The sequence below is a fragment of the Amblyraja radiata genome, chromosome 6 (genome assembly GCF_010909765.2).
Source record: "Amblyraja radiata isolate CabotCenter1 chromosome 6, sAmbRad1.1.pri, whole genome shotgun sequence".
NCBI lineage: Eukaryota > Metazoa > Chordata > Chondrichthyes > Rajiformes > Rajidae > Amblyraja > Amblyraja radiata.
This window is the reverse complement of record NC_045961.1, coordinates 42,431,192-42,449,492: the sequence shown is the minus strand read 5'-3', so window position 1 is coordinate 42,449,492 and position 18,301 is coordinate 42,431,192. Positions and strand designations below refer to the sequence as shown.

General features: G+C 41.5%; 2 protein-coding genes across 3 annotated transcripts in view; one reads left to right on the top strand and one right to left on the bottom strand.

Moving 5' to 3' along the window:
• c6h2orf49 (chromosome 6 C2orf49 homolog) overlaps positions 1–18,301 on the bottom strand; it is a 35,129-nt gene that overhangs the window by 11,294 nt on the left and 5,534 nt on the right. Inside the window, exons 2-3 of the mRNA XM_033022613.1 lie at positions 7,933–7,940; positions 3,105–3,238 (exon numbers count right to left, since the gene is read on the bottom strand). Of these exons, the coding sequence (XP_032878504.1) occupies positions 3,105–3,238; positions 7,933–7,936 (138 nt within the window). The 5' untranslated portion in view covers positions 7,937–7,940. The remainder of the gene's footprint in view (positions 1–3,104; positions 3,239–7,932; positions 7,941–18,301) is intronic.
• The window catches only part of tgfbrap1 (transforming growth factor beta receptor associated protein 1), a 44,104-nt gene continuing 29,232 nt past the window's right edge, over positions 3,430–18,301 (top strand). The window contains exons 1-3 of one of the 2 annotated variants that reach the window (XM_033022611.1): positions 3,430–3,534; positions 9,369–10,070; positions 17,451–17,645. In XM_033022611.1, coding sequence (XP_032878502.1) covers positions 9,386–10,070; positions 17,451–17,645 — 880 coding nt within the window. In that variant the 5' untranslated portion in view covers positions 3,430–3,534; positions 9,369–9,385. Of the gene's footprint in view, positions 3,618–9,368; positions 10,071–17,450; positions 17,646–18,301 lie in introns of both variants that reach the window. The other variant, XM_033022612.1, reaches the window with a different exon arrangement.

The following is an 18,301-nucleotide window of genomic DNA, read 5'->3' as shown; positions in this document are numbered from 1 at the left end:
CTTAACTGTGCAATGGAGGCAACAGGACTTTATGGTCAGTTTGCAGCTGGGACTGTGAAATGAAACCAAAATCAAGCAAATATTATAGACTCAGCAGGCTATTTCTTTGCATTATGAATAGGAATATACGGGTCCCTGTCAGAACGGCAGGCAGTGGTGAGTGGAGTGCTGCAAGGCTCGGTGCTGGGGTAGTAACTATTTGCAATATATATTAATGATTTAGATGATGGAATTAGAAGTAGCACCAGCAAATTTGCAGATGATACAAAGCTGGGTGGCAGTGTGAACTGCGAAGAGGATGCTAGGAGGTTGCAGGGTGACTTGGACAGGTTGAGTGAGTGGGCAGATGCAGTATAATGTAGATAAATGTGAGATTATCCACTTTGGTGGCAAGAACAAGGAGGCAGATTATTATTTCAATTGAGTCAGATTAGGAAAAAGGGAAATGCAACATGACAAGGGTGTCCATGTAAGGAGTATAGGAGCTAATTTGGTCTCCAAATTTGAGGGACTATTGAGGGAGTGCAGCGAAGGTTCACAAGGTTAATTTCCAGGATGGCGGGACTGTCATATGTTGATAGAATGGAGCAGCAGGGCTTGTATACTCTGGAATTTAGATGGATGAGAGGGGATCTTATTGAAACATAAAATTATTAAAGGATTGGAATGCTAGAGGCAGGAAACATGTTCCCCATGTTGGGGGTGTCAAGAACCAGGGCCACAGTTTAAGAATAAGGGGTAGGCCATTTAGAACGGACATGAGGAAAAACATTTTCACCCAGAGATTTGTGAATCTGTGGAATTCTCTGGCTCAGAAGGCAGTGGAGGCCAACTTTCTGAATGCTTTCAAGAGAGAGTTAGATAGAGCTCTTAAAGATAGCAGAGTCAGGGGATATGGTGAGAAGGCAAGAACAGGGTACTGATTGTGGATGATCAGCCATGATCACAGTGAATGGCGGTGCTGGGTCGAAGGGCTGAATGGCCTACACCAACACTTATTGTCTATTGTCACTGAACGTAAACATGCAGGTACAGCAGACAGTGAAGAAAGCTAATGGCACGTTGGCCTTTAAAACGAGAGGATGTGAGTATAGGAGTAACGAATTCCTTCTGCAGTTGTACATGGCCCTGGTGAGACCACATCTGGAGTATTGTGTGTAGTTTTGGTCTCCTAATTTTAGGAAGGACATCCTTGCTTTTGAGGCAGTGCAGAGTAGATTCACGAGGTTAATCCCCGGGATGGCGGGACTAACATATGAGGAAAGATTGGAAAGACTGGGCTTGTATCCACTGGAATTTAGAAGGATGAGAGGTGATCTTATAGACAATAGACTTCAGACAATAGGTGCAGGGGTAGGCCATTCGGCCCTTCAAGCCAGCACCGCCATTCAATGTGATCATGGCTGATCATCCACAATCAGTACCCCGTTCCTGCCTTCTCCCCCATATCCCCCCGACTCCGCTATCTTCAAGAGCCCTATCTAGCTCTCTCATGAAAGTATACAGAGAACCAGCCTCCACCGCCCTCTGAGGCAGAGAATTCCACAGACTCACAATTCTGTTTCCTCATCTCCGTTCTAAATGGCTTGGCCCTTATTCTTGAACTGTGGTCCCTGGTTCTGGACTCCCCCTAACTCGGGAACGTTTCCTGCCTCTAGCGTGTCCAAATTCTTAATAATCTTATACGTTTCAATAAGATTCCCTCTCATCCTTCTAACTTCCAGACTAAAGCCCAGCTGCTCCATTCTCTCAGCATACGACAGTCCCGCCATCCCGGGAATTAACCTTGTGAACGTATGTTGCACTCCCTCTATAGCAAGAATTTCCTTCCTCAAATTTGGGTTTTGATAAGGTTCCCCATAAACAGTTCCTGTACAAGCTCAAACATGTAGGAATAGAGGGCAACCTCTTAAAATGGATTGAGATATTTTTGACAAGGAGACACCAGCGAGTTCACTTGGAGGGAGAGACGTCTATTGAAGCTTCTGTGACATCAGGTGTACCACTGGGGACTGTCACGGGCCCATTGCTCTTCCTACTGTATATCAATGACATTCCAAATGCAGTTTGGACCAGAGTTCGACTCTTCACAGATGATGCCATAATTTATAGAGAGATTATAACACCAGAAGACAGCTTGTATAGAGAGATTAAAACACCAGAAGACAGCTTGTCCTTACAGAAGGACCTGGATGCTCTCTGTGAGTGGGGAAAAACCTGGCAGATGTCATTCAATACAACCAAATGTCATACCATGCATGTCTCACACATGTTTAAACCACTTTTATCAGAATACAACATGGGTAGCTTGCTTCCGACCATCACCCATATCTAGGAGTCGAATTAAGCAAAGATTTAAGTTGGGCGACGCATATTAGTCAAGTGTCCAACAAAGCAAATAGAACTCGGCCTACTCAAAAGAAATGTTCACGCATTTAGTACATCCGTCCAAGAGAATGCCTACAAGTCCTTGGTCAGGCCCAAATTGTAGTATTGTGGAGCCATATGAGATCATTTCAACAACAACAAAAACAAGAACACCCTGGAGAAAGTACAACGCCGAACAGCCCGCTTTGTATGTAATGACTACAAGCGCAAATCAAGTGTGACTAATATGCTGACTTCTCTCGGATGGGATACCCTGGCACTCCGCAGAATCAGGCTAAGACTTGTTGCAATTTACAAGGCCATCAAATCTCCCATCATCTCAGAGCACCAACTGCCATGAAACAAGACAAAGCAAGAGTGCCTACATCATCAACTCGCTAAATTTCAATAAACTTTGCTTCCAAAATTCTCTTTACCCAAGGATAAGGAAATGGAACATGTTACCACCCAACACGCGTGCTGCTCCCGATGTTAAGTCATTTAAAAAGGGGATTGAACAACTAGATCTCCTGAACTTGATCAGAAAGGCCCACTTCAAACTTCAATCGCTACTCTACCTGCGCGAGATAACCACTGATTAGGTGTTTGCGCAGTAATCAACCACAACCAGACTCCGTCCCAGCAGCGACTTCTCGCCAGTAGTTATTCGCACCGGGTCCAGACCAAAAGCGAAGGACGAATTGGGCCGTGGAGCTTTCCACGTTTCTCTAACTCACCTGCTTCAACAGCTGCAGGAGAAAATCTCCGGACAGGAGCTCCGGATGCAACAACAAATTACAATCAAAGTGAACCTGCCCATCCGCGGCTTCCCCAACCGCCATTTTCAGCAGCTCCTGCAAACAAGCTGCGCAGGAGACGTCCCCCCCTCTACACGTGAACTCCGCCCGGCCAATCGCAGCGCCGCTCTGGCGCGTCGACGTCACAGGTGTCGTCATGCGGAAGGGGGCTGCGAGTGCCGCGCAGGCGCAAGGCGAGTGATGAGGCGCCCGCAGGGTCACGTGATCCGCTCCGCCACCCGGCCGGCCGCGAAGGTGACACGGCCGGAAGCGCACGGGGAGAGGGGGGAGGTGAAACGCCGGAAGTGGGTTGCAAGGAGGTGAACAGCAGCTGTGGGAGTGTGAAGTCAGCCCGAATCCGCAGGCTTGGGTAAGAAGTTAAACTCAGCCCGCCGAGGAACAGCCTCAGGCCGCGGGCACTGACGGATTAGCAAACATCATGGTCACCGTGCGGTGAGAGCAAAGACAGAGTTTGGATGGCGCTTTAAAGAGCGGACATTGATGAATCAGTGTAAGGAACTGCAGATGTTGGTTTAAACCGGAGATGGACAAAGTGCTGGAGTAACAGCGGGAAAGGCAGCATCTCTGGAGAAAAGGAATGGGTGACGTTTCGGGTCGAGACCCTTCTTCAGATGAATCAGTGTCGATTTGGAAATATTTGCCTTACCTGTCAGTCTGTGGATGGGTTACTAATATATCCCGGTGTCACAAATTATTTCTGTCATTGAATGATATACTTAGCGTTGAGGTGGGTCCAGGTCTTCATGCTGCTGGAATTAATTCACAATGTACCTCTCACGACCTTCCAGAGAGCTTTAAAGTCGATCACACCTTCTTGGTACAGATATTGTTGCAGGAAACGTGGCGAGTAACCTGTGCTTGTCTAGTTTTTGCAGTGAACTGTGTTTACCATTGCCCACATAACCTGTTTATTTTCTTTCCCTGGTTGTGGAGCCACTGGAGAAAACTCACCTGATCTTGAATTATTGTCAGGAGATTTTTTTAAAGTCTGATCTGAAAGACCACACCTACAACAGAAATAGCATTCTCAGTATGTATGTTAAAGTGTCACATAATATTTTGTATACAAATCCCTGGAAAAGGGATTGATTTCATAAATCTGGCTGAGGCAAATGGTTGTGCTACAGAGTAATCTAACGTTTAAAAAAAAAAACAGATAGTCATACAACATCCACCCAACTAACACTATCCTATATCCTTTATCATTGTTAATTTTATTGCATATCTTTAATGCATTTGTTCTATATCTCCCTACATCATCGCCTATATCTCTTGTTTCCCTTTCTCCCGACACTCAGTTTGAAGAAGGGTCTCGACCCAAAACGCCACATATTTATTTTCTCCAGAGATGCTATCTGACCCGTTGAGTTACTCCAGCAATTTTTGTGTCTATCTTCGGTTTTAACTACAGTTCCTTCCTACACATCCACACAAGGTTTGTTCATACTGACCAAATTGCCTCATCAAAGCTAGTCCTCTTCATTCACGTTTGGTCCATATCTCTAAACCTTTCCTGTCCATGTGCCTGTCCCAGTGTTTTTTTAAATGTTTTTTACTTCACATTGTCATATATACTGAGGTGCAGTGAAAAGCCTTTCTGTACCAGCCTCAACTTCCCCTCTGGCAACCCATTCCATATACCCACCGCACTCTGAATGAAAATGTTAGCCCTCATGTTCCTATTATATCTTTACCCTCTTTAACAAAGATAAGGCCTCTAGTTTTTTATTCTAATATCCTGGGAAACTAGCTCTGTTCATTCACCATATCTTTCCCCTCGTGATTTTATACACCTCACTCTCCTGCACTCCAAGGAATAAAATGCAATCCTACCAATCTCTCCCAAAGCTCAGGCCCTCAAGTTTTGGCAACATCTCTGTAAATCATCTCTGCATCCTTTGCAGCTAAAGGGCATCTTTCCCATAGCAGGGAGACCAAAACTGCAAACAATACTCCCACATGCAGTCTCACCAACCTCTTGTACAACTGTAACATAATGTCCCAACATCAGCAGATGTTTGCTCCTGACTTTAAATAAACAAACTAATGGAGGAACACAGTGGGGTCAATCAGCTTCATTGGAAGCAAAGGGATGGTCAATGTTCCAGGTTGAGATACTGTATCAGGAACGAGAGTGTAGAAGGAAGATAGCCAGGAAGTGAGAGGTGAGATTGGGGTTAGTGAGTGAGAGCTGGAACCAGGTGACGTGAGGGATGCTGGGCAGATGTACTCAGTTGGAGGAGAGGGAAGTTCTGAAACAGAGGCTGGAGGGTGAAATGGGCTGATGGAACCAGATTTTTTTGGGGGGGGGGGAAAGGGGGAGGATTGTTTGGATAGGAAATATATTAGTGTGTGGGTGAAGGGCAGATTATATCACGTGGGAAAGAGTTACAAACCTAGGTAACGGGGAAGGTAACCCGATACCTCATGCCCCTTGTATTCCTATCCTGCTCCTACCACTCCACTTAGGTTCCTTCCCCCTTTGTTCACTATTTCCATCTCACCCCACCCATTAACTAGATTGGTTATCCTTCCCTACCTAGCTCCATCTGTCTGTCAATCCTCTTGATCATTAACTATCACAGGCATCATCGCCATGTTTAAAAAACATTTGGACAGGTAATGGATAGGATAGTTTTATAGGGAAATGGGTCAAACGCAGGCAGATGGGACTAGTGTACATGGGGCACGATGGTCGAAGGGCATGTTTCCATGCTGTATGATTCTATTAACCTAGGGTTTGACTGATCAATGTTTACACTTAGAAAACAGAGCCAATTAGTGGTTGAAATCTTTTATTCTAATTGTGGTTTCCCATTTACTAGAGAAGTATTGAAAATTGTTGTTATTTTTCTATTCTTTGCCCAGTATCCCCAGGATTGAATTGTGTTAAAATGCTTCCATATTACTCAAGGAACTGCAGTTCCTCGTCTCTCCACATTGCACACAATGATTTCAGTTATAATTAAACTGCATGCTACAGTTAGAATTGTGTAAAATGCCATAAAATCAGTATCATTAGACTTTCAGTTTGCGCGATCTATAATTTCTTGTTTACCCTTCTCTCCATAAGGTTATGACCCATGCTAAATGGATATTTCGTGAGCACTGACTTCCCTCTAATACTCGTAGGTGATCGGTAGTCACGTGATGTTCTTAATGGTGTTTTATGTGGTACTTTACCTCCTGTGAGCATTGTTACTGAGACAAGCCAGGAGCATTTCTTGCTGAGGACATTGATTAACTGTTGTGCTAGCCTTTGTTACCCAGGCTGAACTAAGTCAAGTCAGCCCAGTCAAAATTTTAAATCAATGTGACTCCGTGTTTACGCAACTGAACATTGCACCATCTCACATTTCCCTTTTAGATGTTCAGGGAAAGGCTGGTAATTGACTCAAAATATTTGCCTCAATTGCTCTAGCGTTTATTTCAATAGAATTCAAATGTTGATTTCATTGATTTGAAATTCACCAGTCAATTCCGCAACTACATCAACTATAAGTAGTTTATTAGTAGTATTTTAGTAGTCTCATTAATGTCATATATATCATCAATGAGATGTTAGAATTATTGGTAAAACATATGACCATTTTTTAAATTTTGGCTTGACAACGCTATTAGTTTGGTGTGTAGTTGGTTATAATTATCCTCATTTCTAACTCTTGTACAGACATGGATTATCAGGGGTACTGATCTATCAGGACTGGAATAATTGAAACTAAGGAAAGACAGCATTTAACCCCCAAAAAATGCATTTCATACACACTAGAAATGTTCTTAAAGGCAAGGTTTAATTGAGTCTGTAGAAGGGTCTCGAACCAAAACATCACCCATTCCTTCTCTCCAGAGTTGCTGCCTGTCTCACTGAGTTACTCCAGCAAGATTCAATTGGATATGGGCCAAACACGGGTAGGTGGTACCAGTGTAGAGTCACAGAGTCTTACAGCGTGGAAACAAGCCCTTTAACCCAACTTGCCCACACTGACCAACATGTCCTCTCTACAATAGTTCCCACCTACCTTGCCCATTTGGCCCATATCCCTCAAAACCTATCCTATGTATTCCTCTCATGATTCTGTGCACGCCCCTCATCCTCCTGTTTTCCGAGGAATAATGTCCTAGTTTGCTCAACCTCTCCCTATAGTTCAGGCCCTCGAGTCCTGGCAACATCCTTGTAAATTTTCTCTGGAATCTAGTGTAGCTTGGCATTTTAGTCAGCATGGACTAGTTGGGCTGAAGGGCCTGTTTCCATTGCTGTATAAACTCTATGACAATAAATGCTGCTTATTTGTTAGATGCAAATCCGCAGTAGTGGTGTAACAGATGTGGCATTAGACCAGAAAGACTGTCCACAATTGCTTCATGCTGCCCCCAAAAGTAGGGATAATAATTCTGAGAATTATATGGTACAACTTGGAGCAGTAATAATGTTTCCTGAACTGGCAACTTCATGAAAGATAGATAACTTTTTCCTGGTTCACCTTGGGAAATATGAAATAGTGCACAAGATCCTTTATTGATGTCCCAACATACACCCCATTGCACACCCTTTGTGTGGATTGTAATTTTTAAATGAGAGTATTTTTGTACAATTAACTTTGCTATAGAGAAAACTTGCGACACAGAATGGCGAGTCATTCAGCACAGAAACAGGCCTTTCAGCCTGACTTGTTCATGCCGAGCAGCATTGATAGTTGAGTTGGACCCATCTGCGCATTTGGTTCATATCCCTCTGAACATTTCCTATCCATGTACCTCTCTAAATGTATTCAAATGTTGCCATTGTACCCACCTCTACACCTTACTCTGGCAACTCAGTCAACATAATATACCATCCTCTGCATGACGAAACTGGAATCCTCTATCCTTGCGAGCATTCATCTTATCGATGCCTCTCATGATTTTGTGCAGCTCAATAAGATGTGCTATGCTCCAGGGAAAAATCCCCAACCTATTAATAATAATAATAAACTTTATTACGGACTCGAGGTCCAGACAAGGGGCAACATTACATAAAAAATGCATTGCATATTAAATATCATAAAGTACATATAAAATCTTAGTATATCACTTATAAAAGCATCATAAATTATATATATTTTTTAAACACAATACATAAGTTAAAAATCCAGATCCAAAAATCCTATTCATCATGGTAACATCCTGATGAATCTTTTCTGCATCCTTTCCAGTTTAATGATATAATTCCTGTACACTTACATCTATTGTGGTCTCACCAATGTTGTGTACAGCTGTCACAAATCCTGTACTCACTTCCATTACTGATGGAGGCAAGTGTGCCTTCTTTGCCACCATTGGAATACTTGAGTGACTGTTATTTTGGCTATTTTAATTCATCCCCTCCATATTTTTGGGATTCCAATGCATCGTTAGGTCAAACAGCTGATCATTGGAATATCGATTCTGCAGATAACAAGTATGATGCCGTGTAAATACAATACATTAACCCCATTGCAGCTTTTTTCTTGCAGTAATATGATTAGTCTTCCATAAACTGGAATTCCATTAGTGTGGAACTTTGGTATATATTGGGTATCATGGGGTTTTTTCAACCGTTAATTATAAAAATATTATAATTACAATCCTCTTTTGTACATTGGTTTCATTAATCTTAAATAATCAAGCTACATAGCATAATGTAACTCAATTTATATATTTTTTAATTGAAAATGCAGGTGTTTTACTGAACTTACAGGGTTTGTGTTGGCATGGTATTTAAAAAATCTTTATGGCTGTGGCACACAGTAGAGTAACTCAGCAGGTCAGGCAGCATGCCTGGAGAACATGTATAGTTGATATTTTGGGTTGGGACCCTCCCTCAGACTGACTGTTGGGTGGAGGGGAGAGAAAGCTAGAAGAGAGGAGAGGCAGGACAAAGCGTCTCTTCCAGCTTTCTTCCCTCCTACAATCAGTCTGAAGATGTTCCATAATTCTTAAACAATTATGTTGCTGTCATATTAATTAATTTATTACCAGTGCTTCAGTGACTTCAGTTAAATCTGTTGCATGGTGATTATTTATTTTTATGTATTAAGTGGGAACATCTTGTAAAACTCTTGTAGTCATGGATGTGATGAATTTCTGAGGGATTTTGAACTGATTTTAGACAATATATTCAATCTAAATTCTTTTTTTTTTGTTCCCCTTCCCCTCACCTCTTAGATGACTGGAAAGGCACAATGAGTGTAAAGGCATTTGAACTTGTTCCTGTTCTTGAGCGGGATCTGCTGATAGGAGATAAAACTTGGATGACTATTGATTGCATTGAATGTTGTGGGAAGAATCTTTATGTAGGAACAAACGACTGCTTTATCTATCACTTCCTATTGGAAGAAAAGGTATCCACCTCAGGAAGAATTTTGTTTACTCCAATCAAACAACTGCACATGTACCTGGGGATTAAAAAAGCTGTGAATGAACTAAAAGCAGCATCAGCTTTGAACAGGCTGTTGGTTCTATGTGACAATACTGTGACTATATTGCATATGATCAATCTGGAACCAATACCATCAGGAGCTAAAATCAAAGGAGTAACTGCATTTTCTGTAAACGAGAACCCAGTGACTGGAGACCCCTTCTGTGTTGAGGTTTGCACCATTTCACTGAAGCGGAAAACTGTGCAAATATATGCAGTGCATGAAGATCGTGTCCAGCTAATGAAAGAGGTGTCCACACCAGAACAACCGGTTGCTATAGCTGTGGATGGCTACTTCCTTTGCTTGGCCATGAGCACCCAATACATTATTTTATGTTATAACACCGGAGTTTCACAAAACCTGTTCCCATTCAATAGTGAAGAAAAGCAACCAATTGTAAAACGGATTGGACGAGAGGAATTTTTATTAGCTGGCCCTGGTGCATTGGGTGAGTTTATTATCTGTGTGTTTATGTTATTTAATGTCATTTTAATATACAGGATGATTATTTTTGTAAACTTTATAATGACCTCTATGTATCCTACTTAGAGGATGGACTGTTTAGCCATTCCTTCCAGATTTGAACGAGATGATAAAGATTCTAAAAAGTGCAAATAATTCAACATCACTTGAAAAGATTATGGCTGTATGTGGACATGGGTAGTGAACAGTTAAGATAGGGTGTTTAGATAAAGTAGCTCTAAGAGAAATATTTAATTCATCCAATATTTAATTTTGTTTCTGTAACGTGTTCCAGTACTCTAAATGAGTTGCATGAGAAAGGAGATCTTTGTTTATAGGTAGTGAAGGGAAAGACTTGCATGACTATCTAGTACACCAATTCTGTGCCATTAAATCTCGTAAAATTAAGTGTGTTTTGCAGGCTCATAATTGGAAACCACTACTTTTCTCTTTCATTACGTTAATGAGCTTCATTTCCGATATACAGCCTGATTTCAAAGCTTGAAGATGGCATATGTATTGGTAATGTCATAATGTTGAGGGGGAAAGTAACATCTCAGGAGATTATACGTAAATCACATACGTAATTCTTTGAAGGACAAATATCCGTGATCATGGAAATGAAGTTATAGAAATTGTACGAAACTGCGAGTTGTAGAGGATTCAAAATTATGGAGAGATTTGATAAAATAGGGAGAAGCTTCTACTGACGGGAGTGAGGTAACCAGAAAGACTGACAAAAATAATGCCTGAGCAAGAGCAGTAGATATTGGTTCAGTGAGTAATGTTCTGAAATCCATTGTCTGGAAGGAGATTCAATATTAACTTTAAAAATGCGATTGACCAAGTAGTTAATGGAAAAATTGTGCGGGGCCAAGGAAAAGTAATTGTATTGCCATTTGTGGCAACTGCAGTTGTTTAAAGTGCTTTATAAATAAAGTTATTATTATTATTATTATTATTATTATTTGAAATAATTGACAAGGGTATGTGGCTGAATGAAATTTTGGTCATGCTTTTCACTTTATAAAAATAAATCCTTTAAAGGATTTCTGAGGTCTTCAAGTTTTACGGGAGAATAATTTCTAACTAGGTTTCATCTAAAGATTCAATGGTTTTCATTGCTGAATTTCAAAGCTGGAGTTTTATATTTTTATAAAAATATAATATAACCGTGTAGCTGTTTTGACTTGCATTCGGATTCATCAATTTTAATGACGGTTGTTTGTAGGATTCATATATTTCAAATGAATTGGTCATGAATGTACTATGGCTTGTTCCTCTGTACTATAGAACGTTTTCCAATGTTCTATAGACTCAGGATCAGTTCCTGTGGATTGGAGGGTAGCTAATGTTATCCCACTTTTTAAGAAAGGCGGGAGAGAGAAAACGGGGAATTATAGACCAGTTAGCCTGACATCGGTGGAGGGGAAGATGCTGGAGTCAATTATAAAAGATGAGATAGCCGCACATTTGGATAGCAGTAACAGGATCGGTCCGAGTCAGCATGGATTTACGAAGGGGAAATCATGCTTGACTAATCTTCTGGAATTTTTTGAAGATGTAACTAAGAAAATGGACAAGGGAGAGCCAGCGGATGTAGTGTGCCTGGACTTTCAGAAAGCATTTGATAAGGCTCCACATAGGAGATTGGTGGGCTAAATTAGGGTACATGGTATTGGGGGTAGAGTGCTGACATGGATAGAGAAGTGGTTGGCAGACAGGAATGAAAGAGTAGGGATTAATGGGTCCCTTTCAGAATGGCAGACAGTGACTAGTGGGGTTCCGCAAGGCTCGGTGCTGGAACCGCAGCTATTTACAATATACATCAATGATTTGGATGAGGGGATTCAAAGTAACATTAGCAAATTTGCAGATGACATAAAGCTGGGTGGCAGTGTGAACTGAGGAGGATGCTATAAGAATGCAGGGTGACTTGGACAGGTTGGGGGAGTGGGCAGATGCATGGCAGATGAAGTTTAATGCGGATAAATGTGAGGTTATCCACTTTGGTAGCAAAAACAGGAAGGCAGATTACTATTTTCAAGTGGGGAAAAGGGAAAGTACCACGGGATCTGAGGGTCTTTGTACATCAGTCTATGAAAGTAAGCATGCAGGTACAGCAGGTAGTGAAGAAAGCGAATGGCATGTTGGCCTTTATAACAAGAGGAATTGAATATAGGAGCAAAGAGGTCCTTCTGCAGTTGTACAGAGCCCTAGTGAGACAACACCTGGAGTATTGTGTGCAGTTTTGGTCCCCTAATTTGAGGAAGGACATTCTTGCTATTGAGGGAGTGCAGCGTAGGTTTACAAGGTTAATTTCTGGGATGGCGGGACTGTTATATGCTGAGAGAATGGAGCAGCTGGGCTTGTACACTCTGGAGTTTAGAAGGATTAGAGGGTATCTCATTGAAACATATAAGATTGTTAAGGGCTTGGACACACTAGAGGCAGGAAACATGTTCCTGATGTTGGGGGAGTCCAGAACCAGGGGCCACAGTTTAAGAATAAGGAGTAAGCCATTTAGAACGGAGACGAGGAAACACTTTTTCTCACAGAGTGGTGAGTCTGTGGAATTCTCTGCTTCAGAGGGCGGTGGAGGCAGGTTCTCTGGATGCTTTCAAGAGAGAGCTAGATAGGGCTCTTAAAAATAGCGAGTCAGGGGATATGGGGAGAAGGCAGGAGCGGGGTACTGATTTGAGATGATCAGCCATGATCACATTGAATGGCGGTGCTGGCTCGAAGGACCAAATGGCCTAATTCTGCACCTATTGTCTATTGTCTACTGTGGGCAAAGCCGTCTTTTCCCCAGAAGTTCATAACATTAGCATTCTTTGCAAATATATATTCTGCTGAAATGGTAATTTAATTATTAGTTTGGACTTTGTGACCATTTTTGTGCCTTAATTAAACTATTTTCCCATTATCGTCAAAACTTTCTGTTGTGGAATCATGCAGTTCCTGTTTGTGCGCTGGAGGAAGGAAAGGGGTGGTAGCAAAGGAAAGCAGGATAACTTAAGTTATCAACAGTATTTTTTTCACTAATTCCCAAAAGGCAGGACTTTAAAAAGGCAGTCTGAAGAAGGGTCTCGATCCGAAACGTCACCTACTCCTTCGCTCCATAGATGCTGCCTCATCCGCTGAGCTTCTCCAGCATTTTTGTCTACTTTAAAACAGTTCATTGCTTTAATGGAAAGGAAGTACCATATTTTTTGTAATTGGGGAAATATTAATCTAAGATTCAGAGAATTATCCTACTGGAAAAACTCAGTAGCTCAGGCAGCAAACGTGGACAGAAGAACAGTTAACATTTCAGATTGATGATATTTCAGGATTAAAATATTCCACACTTGGGTAATTAATGAGTGGTTTTGCCAGTCCCTGCCAACACAAATATCACTTTGTCTAAAAAAAGTTATTTTAATAAAGATTCCAGGAGAACAGTGTGAATATTTGATTCCAAATTCTTGGCTGCTTTAATCTGTTAAAGTATTTTATTTTTACAATTTTTACAATTAAAATGTATTCCTCCAGCTCAATACAAATAAGACAGAAATTATTGTCTTTGGTCCCAAAAAATCAAGGCTAGAGGTGAGTGCTCAACTCGACTCAATTGCACTGAAAACCACAGACAAAGCCAGAAATCTTGGTGTAGTTATGGACTCGGATTTGAATTTTAACAGCCATATAAAGACCATTACCAGATCTGCCTATTACCATCTAAAAAATATAGCAAGAATCAAGGGATTTCTGTCCAAAGACGACACTGAAAAACTTGTTCATGCATATATTTTTAGTAGGTTAGATTATTGTAATGGCATCTTTACAGGTCTCAATAAAAAATCAATTAAACAACTGCAGCTTATCCAAAATGCCGCTGCCAGAGTCTTGACCAACACCAAGAAAATGGACCACATTACACCTGTCCTTAAATCTTTGCACTGGCTCCCTGTGTGTAAGAGGATAGATTTTAAAATTCTGTTACTGACCTACAAGGCACTGAATGGTCTTGGTCCAAAATACATCTCTGACCTACTTGTTGTATATGAGGCGCCTAGACTCCTCAGGTCTTCAGGGACAGGTTTACTCTGTGTTCCCAGGGTCAGAACTAAAAAGGCTGAAGCAGCATTCGGTTTTTATGCTCCACACCTGTGGAACAAGCTCCCTGAACACCTGAGGTGTGCACAAACTGTAAGCGCATTTAAATCAGGCCTAAAAACACTGTTGTTTAGTATAGCTTTTCCATAACCCGACATGCAGGTAATCTTAACCGTCTAATTTTAACCCTTTTATATGCTTTTTAAAATCGTTTTATTGTTTCATTGACGTTGTTTTATTATTCATACATTTGTCGTATTGCTTATTTTGCAATTTTTAATTATTGACTATTTTATTTTTTCTTTCCTGTAAAGCACCTTGAATTGCAGTTTGCACGAATGGTGCTATACAAATAAATTTGCCTTGCCTTGCCTTGCCTATTTTAATATCATTTAACATCAAGACTTAATTGATAGATTCTAATGTTGCTGATGCTGAAGACTGCAGGTTACAGATTAATTTATTGTAATTTACACCGGGGTACAAAGACATTCCTTGTTCATAGCTCATGGAGTAAACTATATGCATAATGATAAATACAATAACGGGTGTAAAATTGCAAAATGGTGCATGGCAGTAATCTGAATAGTGCAAAAAATCAAAATATTGTAATAAAATTATCATTGAAATAGAGTTGAGAGTATGTGGCAGCACCTCTGGCAGCACCTTTGCGAGCGGTATGTGATTGGTTTATGAGTTGCATAGTGGTGGGGAAGAAGCTGTTCTGAACACAGAACATCAGAGATTTCAAGTTCCTGTATCTTCTCCTTGAAGATAGAAGAGAGAAAAGGAAACTGCAAGGGTGACAACATTGATGGCAATAGTTCCGTCCTTCCTGATGCAATACACCGAGAAGATGGACAGGATGGAAGAAAACAATAAGCCTGTGATGGACTGGGCTGTGTTCAGCACTCTCCTTACTTTCAGGTGGCTAAGATCACAGCAATTGCCATTTCAGGTGAAGATGCATCCAATTAGAATAATTTCTATTGTGCTTCTGTCGAAGTTTGAGAGGATCCTTTTTTAGACGTCTGAGAAGATTCCGCATGTCCACATGCTGAGACTTCTCAGGTGCTTAAGGAAGAAAATTAGGGAGATGCTTTCTTGAGCATTACATCAGTGTGAAGGGACCAGGTTAGGTTGCTGGTAATATGGATGTCTAGGAACCTGATACTATCCACCATCTCTACAGCAGCTTCATCAATGAGGACAGTTTATGTTCATCTCACCTCCACTTCATTAGATCAAGAACCAACTGTTTAGTCTAGCTAGTAGTAAGGGCGGGGTTTTGTCCTAACACCAAGACATGAGGTTCGCAATCTCTTTCCTGTACATTGTCTCATTCTTGTTGTAGGTCCAGCTGGCAACAGTGGTTTCATCCGCGCACTTAAAAATTGATTTGGTGCTCTATTTCACCGCACGGTCATGGTTGCAGTGGGAATAGAGTAAAAGACTGCGAAAATAACCCTGAAAGGCATCAGTGCTGAGGCTCAAGATGGAGGAAATGTTATGACTAATTCTAACCAACTGAAGTCTGCAGGTCAAGTCAAGGTCCAGAAGTTTAGGGATGAGCTCATTTGGTGTTAAGGTGTTAAAGGCATTGAATAGCATTCTGACAAGGTGAAGGTGATCAAGAGCTAAATGGAGTGCAAGAGAGATACTGTCCATTACCAATCTTTCAAAGCATTTCATTGTGATCAATGTTAAAACTACTGGATGATAGTCATTGAGACAGCTCACTTTTATTCTTGGGGACTGGAATGATGGAGGTTTCCTTAAAGCAGTTTTAGACAGAAGACTGTGGAATTGAGTCGTTGAAAATGCATGCGAAGACTGTGGCCATGTTAATTAGTGCATGATTTCAGAACCTTCTAGGGACTTCATTTTGACCGGCCACTTTCCAAGGGTTTACCCTGATTGCTGGCACTGGGATGTATTGGACAGAGCCAGCAGGGGATGGGGGGAAATATGCCTTTGTTTGCCTGTAAAAAAGGCGTCAAGGACATTCAGTTATGTTGTTGCAGAGATCGCTTCTAATTTTGACCTATGGCCCCTGACGCTATTTAGGTACTGCCTCAGTTGCCTGACATCTACTTAATTGAATTGAGCCTCTATATTGTTTTAGACGTCTCTGTTGGCATCCCTGATAGACATGCAGTGACCGTACTGCGCATGTTACTGGGCCATCCTTCTTGTAAACCTCTGATCTAGATTTTAGCAGAGTGTGAATCTCCCTGTTCATCCAAGGTTTCTGGTTAGGATAGACCCAAATTGTCTTCATCGCACCGCAGTAGTCAATGATAAAACCAGTCGCGACTGAGGGAAACACATTCAGGCTGGATGAAGTGGCCATGAATATTTTTCAGTCACTGACTCAAGGTAGCCTTTGACTGTATTACTCCTTTCATTATTGCCTTCGTTTGAATCTCTGTCTGTAAGCCATTAGCGACAGCACTGACAGATGATCAGACTGGCCAAGATGAAGGCAAAGTATGGATCAATATGTGTATTTGATGGTGACGGTAGTAGTAATTAAAATTTTCTCCAATGGTCACTATTATCAATGATGGGAAATCAATCTGGATTTTTAAAATTTGTGAAGAAATAACTTGGAATCAACTGTTGGAATAGACTTTTTTCTTATTTCTTTCCAATATCAGCATGCAATTACAGATAATTGAATTATTTTAGTGCCTAAAGTAACAATTATTGTATCATAGGATTTAGCAACCTGGAATTTGAGAGCCTGGACTGGTTCAGCACCATGGCTTGTCCAGCTTAAATTGACATTTTTATGAATAGAGTGAGAGTGCATGAAATTTTAAAAGGGAAGACCTAACACTAGGCTCAAAATGCTGGAGTAACTCAGCGGATCAGGCAGTATCTCTGGAGAAAAGGAATAGATTACATTTTGGCTCAGAATCATTCTACAGACTGAGGATTCTGAACTGATACGTCCTATTCCATTCCTCCAGAGATGCTGCCTGACTTGCTGAGTTACTCCAGTATTTCGTGTCGATCTGCGGAATAAACCAGCATCAGCAGTTCCTTCTTACCTCTAATAGAAGTTACAGTTGGAGTCAGGGGAATGGGAAAGGATTGAAATACTGTCTGTAATTAAATGTGTGAGTTAACATAGTAATATATTCTCAGTGGTGTAGGTGCTATAATTATGAGCAGGTACTTACCATTCAAGCATCAAATTTGCTGCAAGGCATTAGGGACATGATAATTGCAACATATTAATTACTGTAATTTTCCCTGGCAGGGATGTTTGTGACAGCGGCAGGAATCTCCCAGCGTGCACCCGTTCACTGGTCGGAGAATGTGTTTGGAGCAGCGGTGTGCTTTCCTTATGTGGTAGCTCTGGATGAAGAGTTTGTTACTGTGCATAGCATGCTTGACCAGCAGCAAAAACAGACAATTCCATTCCGAGGTGGCCACATACTGCAAGACTTTGAAGGTAATTTAAATAAGACATCTCCACCTCACGTCCTAGAAAGTAATGACACAAAAGAACCACACTGACCGTGCCAGTCACAAAGGGAGACACGAGGAACTGCAGATGCTGGTTACCAAAAAAGGCACACAAGTGCTGCAGTAACTCAGCGGGTCAGGCAGCATCTTCGGAGAACACGGATAGGTGGTATTTTGAAGGTAGAAACAAAATGCTGGAGTAACTCAGCAGGACAGGCAGCATGGTGCACTAGAATGGCTCAGAATGACGGAATTTCTCATTAACTTCCGTGTGCATTGTTCCTGATTCCTAACGGTGTGGTTGAAATCAGGAATTCTGCATCTCTGGAGCGAAGGAATGGGTGACGTTTCGGGTCGAGGCCCTTCTTCAGGCTGATGTCAGGGGAGGGGGCGGGACAAAGTTAGAATGCAGTTGGAGACAGTAAGACTAGTGGGAGAACTGGGAAGGTGAAGGGAATGGAGAGAGAAAGCAAGGGCCATCTGAAGTTAGAGAAGTCAACGTTCATACCGCTGGGGTGTAAACTACTCAAGTGAAATATGAGGTGCTGTTCCTCCAATTTGCATTGGGCCTCACTCTGACAATGGAGGAGGCCCAGGTGGTATTTTGACTCGGGGTTCTTCTTTAGACTGATTGTAGTGGGG